The sequence below is a fragment of the Rhipicephalus sanguineus genome, chromosome 11 (genome assembly GCF_013339695.2).
Source record: "Rhipicephalus sanguineus isolate Rsan-2018 chromosome 11, BIME_Rsan_1.4, whole genome shotgun sequence".
Taxonomy (NCBI): Eukaryota; Metazoa; Arthropoda; class Arachnida; order Ixodida; family Ixodidae; genus Rhipicephalus; species Rhipicephalus sanguineus.
The window spans coordinates 44,843,628-44,853,069 of NC_051186.1; the positions used below are offsets into that span (position 1 = coordinate 44,843,628).

The following is a 9,442-nucleotide window of genomic DNA, read 5'->3' on the forward strand; positions in this document are numbered from 1 at the left end:
TATGTGGTGCCTGGAAATGACCGATATATTTTGGATACGCTACCTTAAACAAAACAACCAAAAAACACTTCGGTTCGATATGGGCGGTCGGCTTCTCAGTGAGTGTCGTCATCACTGTGTGACGTCACGGGCGAGAGAGCAGCTCGCGACGTTCCAACGTTTCTCTAGAAAGGATGCCTGCCGCGCTGAGCCAAAAAACTCCTGCCCTACCCCTTTGCCTCCTCACCGTTTCTAATGAGAGTAAAATGAGGGCAGTAGGGCCATCCTTGCGGTGGCCGCTAGCAACAAACACTGCGCAGCGCGCATTACCCCCTCGACATCACACCACGCAGCCCCATTGAAAATAGGGCAGTACGTGGCGCCATCTCTTCGACAGAGCGACCACAAATCATGGCAGCGACGCCGCAGGCATTCTTTCTAGAGGAGGCGTTGGACGTACTAGCGGTAGATCGGTCATCTGTCGTGGTGCACATAAACAACGATGAGTGAATTGTCGTCAGCTACCCCGACAGTGATTTCTGCGATTTGGGCTGCTGCAGGACGCAGAATTCGCAAAACTCAGTAGAACTGCGTTGACTCGTCGGAATAATGTCTACTGCGATGGGGATGGCTTGCAGATGCTCAGTGATGAAACATTAAAAAAATATTTAAGTGTTGTCTGACTCCGGTTGCGGAGAGCGTTAACACTGCGTACCAAGAAACGAAAAATGTTCTTTTTTATTTATTACTTCAAAATGCCTTCCGGCCCTTAAAGGGCATTGAGTAAGGGGGGATCAGTATCAGATTACCTTTTGCGATGACTCAAAATCGTGTCAGTGTCAAACCACCGGTACGGGCAGCGATACACCATGGTGCGCGAACAGCGGATAGGTTCCCACGTTACGCACCTCACGACCTCACACACGGTACCACGTCCATAGAGTTTCCTAAAATTAACTAGAGGGGAATCTGGCGCTGCGATCGTTCAGCTACCATGGGAATGATGGGGTAGTACACAAAATTTGCCTAGCCTTCGTGTGCGGCTTCAAACGTACTTGTGGCTTTGTTTATTGTGTGTTTTGGCGTTCGTTTCGGATAAAACATAGGCCGTTGTGAACTTCGTGACCAGGTTTGAATCAGTGCGCTAAAAAAGTTAAAGTGGTGAAGTGGAAAATGCTGACTTTTGCTGAATTAATTTTGCGACAAAGCGGATGCAGCCAATGCGGAGCCAAACGGAGCCGAACGAACGAAGGGTTTAGACAAATTTGTGTACCCCATCATCCCATGCTGCTGAAGCAACGTTACTTAGGAACGTGTGGGCTGAGCGCCCCCTCATGCGTTGCAGCTCCCATAGACTAGCGCCATAGTTCCCTCTAGAAGTATGTAGGAAAATCTATGACCACGTCACCGTCGCACCACACTCTGCGTCTGGCATCGCAGCTCACACTAACAACCACATTAGAGCCGTGCACGGGTGATATTCATAATGCAGTGGGGGTGTTTGGTGTGAGGCTGCTGTGGTAGAAGGGTAGAATTTTGGACTAGCTAGTAAGGAAGAGACGACGTGGATGAAGCAGACAAGCGACAGCGATCGAAACGGCAGTTTGCTAACACTGTAAGGTTGTAAGTCTTGAGAAAGCGTAAAAAGAGCTAAGATTTCCGCGACCACTTCTAAGGACTTTAAGACATGGTAAAAAGGTCCTTGCTCAAGCACATTACATTACAGTGCTATTTTTACGGCCTAAAATATTTATGTGCCTTGTACAGGCCAGGCGAGCGAAATATTCTTTGTTGGAGCTGCCTGCTGTGCAGAGCGCGAAAACTGCGCTACCGCAGGTATGCGGCTTCGATAGCTGTCTAAGAGTCGAATACCGAGTGCCGTGGTTAAGAACCCCTCAGCCAACGCAAGTTAGGACATAGCAAAATTATGCAAAATAAAAACTGTTGCTGAGTAACGCTGACGTTCGCCGAGACCACGCCGTTCGTCATCAAAGAGATTACCACGACGGAGAGTGACTGCGGTCTCTTCTTACACAAGCTCTCGCAACGACAACAAAAACAGCAGCCATTTGCTAGGTCGACTTGTCACTTATTAAAAAGTACTTGACAAGTTAACGAACGTATATTTACGCTTGATAAACTTTATATGAGCATTTGACGTGAGGCAATTGGGAGACGACATGCCCGTCACCCAAACACACGTGTTTAAAGGGGCCATGACACCGAATTTTCGATCATAATCTGTTTTATATGGATTAATTCTTGTGCATTCACAAATAAGATGGCGAAATATTAGCGCATTTGGTCGAACACTTAATTATTAATTGAATATTTTATAAACACGCGAGCGGCCCGAGAGTCAGGCAACATTGGTGCATTCGCAAGCCGTGACATAACAAGCAGCTATTATACAGCTATGCAAGCGTCTGCATTGCGGCGTACGATATTGTTCGGTGGTCAGCTGCACATGATATCGAGATTTTAGCTTTCTTCAGCTTGGCACTGAAATTGAACGATTTGCAGCGGCTGAACTTTGGTAGAAGACGAACAGCTCCGTTCCGTGCTGCACATGACGTCACGTGCACCATGACAAAATGGTGGTCGCCGGCGGTGGGCGGAGTTTACAGCAGGCGACTTTTAGGGCTTGTTTTGCACTGAATATTCTTTTACGGCCCACTTTTGAAATCTGTATCGGCATATAGACCCTCTACTTCTAGTTTTCGCTGAAACCACAAATCTTTGAGCGACCGTGTCATGGCCCGAAAGGTTGACAGTACCTACCTTTCGGAACTGCCCTGCGGTGCTTGCATCGCGGTTTACCACCAAAGCCGCGCAATCAATAAAAAAACCCAAGCGTGCATGCCGTCGGTGGTCGCCTGAAAAATGGACATGCAGTTTAGTGTACTAGAACACTGTACATGCAGCCAATGCAGCGGCGCGGCGGCCGTGCTAGCCGTGCTGGCCGTGCGGAGTCTCGAACCGAAAGTTGTAGCAGAATACGCCGTACCCCACAATTCCTTGCGACAACCGAGTTTCTGGGGGCCAAAGTTTCTTTTACAAACATTTCATAAAACTTTTGAACGTGTTAGTTCTGAATAGTATTAGAAATTATTTATTTTGCTATATCTTTTTGTGATTTAAGAACTCATGTTTCAAGGTTCTAGAGTAGGCGTTGCGCGTCTCGAAGACTATGCCATTTTTTGCTACTGCGAGCGGCAAAAATTGTAGACACCACCTATTGTTGGATAGATTACTGGAATTATAACTATAACATTACGGTCGAAATAAAGCAAATAAAAGGGGACAGAAAGCGACGATCCAGAGAAAAATAGGCGCTGCAAAGAACTGTTTATTGTGAAAACACCTATCGATATTTGCGCATTGTGTAACGCATGCGCAACGACACATCGTAAAAATGAGGCCAATGAGGCACAAAGCCGCGTGATAAACGTCAGTGATAGTCTCTTGTTTTCTTGCAGAGCGTTCTGTGACTTCTTGAACTTTATCACGTTTATCACGCGGTCTTTTTACGCGGTTGTGCCGCTGCGCATGCGTTACAGAATTTATATATATCGGTGAATGTTTCTGCAATAAAACATTTGTTCGTAGCGCCTGCCCTTGTACGCCTCGTCTTGAATACCAGCGCTAATTCCACAATGGCAGACAAACTAGCCGAACAGTCTCTTCTACTCAAATTGCATCACGCGCGCCGCACGCCCGAGACTGACCGACGCGACGCCTGGCGTCGAACAGACGGAGTGGGCCCTTTTGCTGTCAAGATGGCGTCGAGCAGGGACAGGCGGCACACCGCTGAGACGGAATCTGCCTGTCGATTACGTCCAGGTCGACGGCCTGGTGGTGCTCAAGATCATCAAGCACTGCAGCGAAGAGGCCGGAGGCCTCCTGGACGTCGCCCAGGGCGTACTTCTGGGCTCATCAACTCCAACTTCGTCGAGATCACCAACTGCTTCCCGATCCCGCCTCGCCATGCGGAGGAAGAAGAGGTGGACGATATGGAGTACCAGATGGAGATGATGCGCCAGATGCGGCACGTCAACGTCGACCACCTGCACGTCGGCTGGTACCAGAGCTCAAACTTCGGTAGCTACTCGAACCGGACCCTTTTGGAGTCCCAGTTCGGCTACCCAGACCAACATCACCGAGTCCGTGGTGCTCATATACGACCCGATCCGTACCACCAAGGGATTCCTTTCCTTGCGCGCGTTCCGCCTCAGTCAGCCGGCCATGAAGCTGCTGGCCAGCAACGACTTCAGCGCCGAGCAGTTCAAGAATGCTCGCTGCTCCTTCGAGAACATGTTCGAGGAGATTCCCGTGGTGATACGCAACTCTCACCTCGTCAACATACTACTATGCGAACTGAGCGACACGACTCCCGTCGACGTGGGCAAGCAACTGCTGGACATGAGCACGGCGTTTGTTTTCGAAAAGAACCTGCAGGCTATGATGATGTGCGTGGACGCACTAAACCAGGAGACAAACAAGTTCATCAACTACCAGCGCCAGGTAAATTTCATTCATTCCGAGTCACGTGGCTGTGACGTCATGGTCGAACGCCGGCTGGGCTGGGTAATGTAACATGAATGCAATTTAGAATAACAGAGAGCTGATCTAGTTGGTAGTATTCGGTCTAGTGGTACGTAACACTAGAGAGAAGTCAAGATGCCACAAACACCACGCCACAAACACCGACTTACATCTGAAAACTCGCTTCGCATCACCAAGCAAAGGCGATGCCTATCAATCCGGCACGCGTGGGGGTCTGCGTGGGAGAAAACTGTTCAGGCATTTGATTTCTTTATGCTAGTTAATCGACGGTTGGCTCACGCACTACGCCTCAACCATTAGGCGCGTTTCTTTATTACTCTGCCTGTACAAAACTGCATTCATCGAATTCCGGCCAGCATTTGCACTCTCGACAATGTTAAGATAGATTAGATGGTGAGCCCTCCGGTTAGCAATCTCTTGTTGTCGTCGGCGTTGTGGTGTCTTGACTTTTCTCTTGTGTCCGTGTTGTACGCCCTGTCTTATGTAATCACATCCGGAACACTAATCTTAAGTCATCGAGATTGTTTGAGGCTTAAGCATATGTTTCTAACTAGCAAAGAAACCGTGGTTGTAGGTCAACTAGTCTTAACACTGTAAAAACCATGAGCGTTTTGAAGCAAGACAGCTGCATGCTAGAACACATTCATGTGTTTGGGCACGCCTGCAAGCTATGGTAGGCAGGGTTTTAATAAGCTGTCGGCCTGAGAGTTAAATGCATTGTGTGTTGCTACTGTCATGCGTGACAATGTATGAAAACGTGCCATATAGCACCACATACCCATGAGGAAGCTCTGTTGTGCTCCTTCGGTGACAAGAAGCCTGCTAATGCTCAGTTGCAAATGTATGTACTGTATGAATTGTCAGTTTATGCAGCTGTGCTCGCGTGGCAGAAGTTTTCCCAACTGGAAAGCGATATGTTTCACTTGGTATGTCAAGTGGATACAGTCTTGTCAGACAGCTGCTGAACATGCGGATCACAAAAAAAGGAATTGGCTTTATTCAATTTCAGTCCAGTGATTAACGTACTATTGCGAAAAGCACGAAAAGTGCCCATAGATTAAGGTTCACATGACACAGGCACAAACTTTGGACCAAGGTCCTTGTGCATGTGTCTAAGATCAAGCCAGAGAGGCTATGCAAAACAGCAAAAAAAAGCATGTCGCAAAAATGTACAAGTGTAAAAGTGGTTTCCAAACCCGCCGTGGTGGTCTAGTGGTTATGGTGCTCAACTGCTGACCCGCAAATCGCGGGATCGAATCCCGGCCGCCGCAGCCGCATTTTCAATGGAGTTCGCGCAAAAATGCTTGAGGCCTGTGTGCTTAGATTTAGGGTAAAGAACCCCAGGTGGTAGAAATTTCTGGAGCCCTCCACTACAGCGTCTCATAATCATATCCTGGTTTTGGGAAGTTAGACCCCAACAATTATTATTAATATTACTAAAAGTGGTTTCCAGGCACACAAGGAGGAGAAAAGAAAGGTGTTAATCTTCATGACAAAAGTGTTGATGATACCGCATGTGCACTCATCCACCTGCCTCTTGAATGACAGTGACCTTTAATGCAAAGCCAAGTTTACTGCCATAATTTCCTTTTCACGTTGTTGTCGCACTCTGTCCCGTGTTTGCAGTAGTATGCAGGTGCGTAGCCAGAAATTTTTTTCGGGGGGGGGTTCAACCATACTTTATGTATGTTCGTGCGTGCGTTTGTATGTGTGCGTGTATATATACGCAAGCAAAACTGAAAAATTTCGGGGGGGTTTTTACCCCCCCCCCTTGGCTACGCCCCTGGTAGTATGCCTTCAAGGCAAGAATTCCAGGTCACTGCCATTTCGACATTGCACTGGCCGAGTGGCCTACCAATATTTCTCTCTCCTGCTCAGGTGATGCGCCAGCAGCAGCAAAAGCAACAATACCTCCAGAAGCGAGCCCAGGAGAACAGCGCGCGCGCCCAGAAGGGCGAACCCCCGCTTCCCGACGAGGACATCAACAAGCTGTTCAAGCCCATCCCGACACCTTCGCGGCTCGAGTCGGTGCTGCACTGCGGCCAGGTCAACTCGTACTGCCAGCAGGTGTCCCAGTTCGCCACACAGAACCTGGGCAAGCTGTTCATGTCCGAGGCGTTGCAGTTGGAGGGCAAGCCAGCGGGAATGCTCCCGTAAGGCCGCACTAGCAAAAGGAAGGGGGCTCGCGCACCAGAAAGCGCGTTCCTCCGAAACCAGTCCTAGGGGTTTATCGCGCTGAGATTTCTTTTTTCATGAGAATCATTCTCTCTCTTTAGTCGAAGTTGCCAGGTAAACGCATGCCGTGTCATAATCAAAGGGCATGCGGGAAACGTGGAAGACTTGACTTCAATGGCTCGTGATTGGCTGGGAACATTTCCTCCCTCCCCGTTGAATTGGGAAGGGTAATTGTGATTCTCTCAAACTCCTTTGCTTTTGTTAGCTGAAGGCAAGCGAATGTTCGCTATCTAATTTCTAACCAAGCTAATCTGAGCTCTATATTTCTCTTACCTCTGTGCTCTGTTCCTCTTTGAAATGTGTGTGCATGGTTCCCCCCCTCTATGAAATCCATAAATATCTCCGACGCACTGCTGGCACCTCTTTCATTTTCATCTGCCACAGAAACTCTATCGCTCTTCCTGCAAAACTGCGACCACAAATTAACTTCTTTATCTTATTTATTTTTTCTGCTATTTTATCTTTTGCATGTGGTTTTGTTATGCATTTGCTTGAGAGCAACTACTGTTGCCCTTGTATCACCTCGATAAGAGCTTGAACAAATTCTCTTGCTTCAGTTTACTAATGACTCCTGATCTTAACTACGCCTTATCACTGTCGCTAATTCGTAACTCTTGCCTGTAAAGCTCTCACTGCCTCGTAACTGTGTGCGTGTCTTTACCAAATGCCATGTGCAAAATTTTTTAGACAACTGCGCGGAAGTTGTGAAAAGTTGTCCTGACGGCCATTTTGTTGTCGCTTCCACGGCGCGTTGCAGCAGACGGTCATGCCAGTATTCGCACTTCGACGCTCCGCAAGAGACCTCTAGGAATAAACTACCTTCTTTTTTCTAAAGACATCTCGTCTCCTGTTTTATTCGAGAACTCCGCAACATTAATTGCGATGTTCTCGCGTTGAATTCCTCAGAGAGGCCTTGCAACACCTTTACTGTGAAAGCTTTTGTGAGATCACAACAGCAGCTGATCGCGCACTATGAGAAAAGGAAACGACCAGGGTTCAAGCGGGATTTGAACCCAGGCACTCTGCATTGCAGTCGAGCATTCTACTGCCGGGACGTGCCGATACTTGAGACTTCTTTGCAAAAAGACCTTATAGCTGCGTCATGCCGGCAAGGACTCGCATTAACAGATGTAATATAGTAGTGGGGTTGAAGAGTACAGTAAGACCAGGTGTTGCGAAATGCTCATTGAGTGGGTGGTTTAAAGCCTCTCGACCATTATACAACGGGCTTGGCCGTAATTCTTCATCGGCCACAGTATCAACAAAGTGCACATAATGCCTTACAGTCGCATAATGGGTATGTCTCCTCTTCACTGAATCGTGACTAATGGCATAGCGGCATACTTCCCTACTTCGCAGAATTATGACTTAATGTGTAGTGGGTACCTTGCAACTGTAGTTGTAGCGGTCACCCCAAGAGAGATTACAACAAGCTCTAGAAAGACCACTTCTCCAGCTTTTGCTGCGACTGTGTTGCGTGTGCCGCGCAGGCCTGGTTTTCTATTAGCATGGTCCTGAAAACTCTGCCGACCTGTAATTAAGGCTCCTGCAAACGTGCGAGCCAAATCGCACAGCATGCAGCGTGTAGCTTGCAGTTTTGGTTAAAAAAAACTGCATGAATCGCTGTCTCCACGGTATTGTCAACTATGCAGCTGGCAGGCGTGGCAGGTGTTGGCCGATTTTGTTAACGAAGCACCAATGTACGATCTCTGTGGTAGATACCACTGCCCGTCATGGTGTGCTGCTACGTGCTGGTGCTGCGCTCGCTCTGATTGGAAGTAGTAGGCAATATAGTCTAAGAAAAAAAAAAGAGAAAATGCTCAAGGCCATGACACACGGTGACATAACTTGTGGGCAGTGCATTGTCCCATTGCCGTTATCTTGTTTAGCTTCCAGTGCACTCGTGCTGACAAAAACAGAAAGCAAGCACTCGTTTTGGGTAACGACTTCTTTAGTACTTGAGAGATTTGAAATTTTTGCGCTAGAGATTCATGAGGCAACAGAGTGGAACAGCGAGATCAACATTCCATGGTAACTTGGATGTTGCAGAGTCCCTTTAAAGTGGCCCTGGAACGCTTTTCCCAGTAATAATCGAAGACGTCACTTCGGAGTTTATTGCCTCGCAAATTGACTGCTTCAAAAATTTGTGGAATCTCTCCAGTACAAGCAGAGTTGCAGGGATGTGTCGCACGCTAAATTTAAGCGCCTTCTCCTTTCGTCTCAGTGAGCACACTTAAAGATACACGGGGGGGACGACATGAATGCTTCCATATTACTAGCGAACACGCACAAGTACTACAGAAAGACAGGACAACCACTAGACTTCAACTCTTCAAACTCATGTTGAAGTCTAGCAGTTGTCCAGTCTCTTTTTCTGTAGTCCTTGTGTGTGCTTGCTAGTAATATTGAAGCATTCAGTCAATACCAACTAGCCCAGCTAAATGCATTGAAGGGGATGACAAGGGGGCAATAAGATACATCCATACGTCATCACGAGTCATGACCTTGAGCACTTTTTCTTTCTTTTTTTCTTTCAACGTGCAGCTCACTTCCAGAGGGATCACGAGTGTGCTGTTGTAATTCTGCTGTGCGATTCCAGCACTGTAGAGCATGGTGCAGGCACGTTGCAGCGGCTCCGCTAACTATGAAGCTCACTATGTTC

General features: G+C 47.8%; 1 protein-coding gene across 1 annotated transcript; it reads left to right on the forward strand.

Annotated features, from left to right (window-relative positions):
- Positions 1-3,620: 3,620 nt before the first annotated feature.
- Positions 3,621-7,609, forward strand: LOC119374299 (eukaryotic translation initiation factor 3 subunit H-like). Its single transcript, XM_037644372.2, is given in 5 exon segments — positions 3,621-3,803; positions 3,805-3,904; positions 3,907-4,124; positions 4,126-4,503; positions 6,424-7,609. Coding segments are annotated over 5 exon segments (1,143 nt in total). The 5' UTR covers positions 3,621-3,635; the 3' UTR covers positions 6,703-7,609.
- Positions 7,610-9,442: the final 1,833 nt, after the last annotated feature.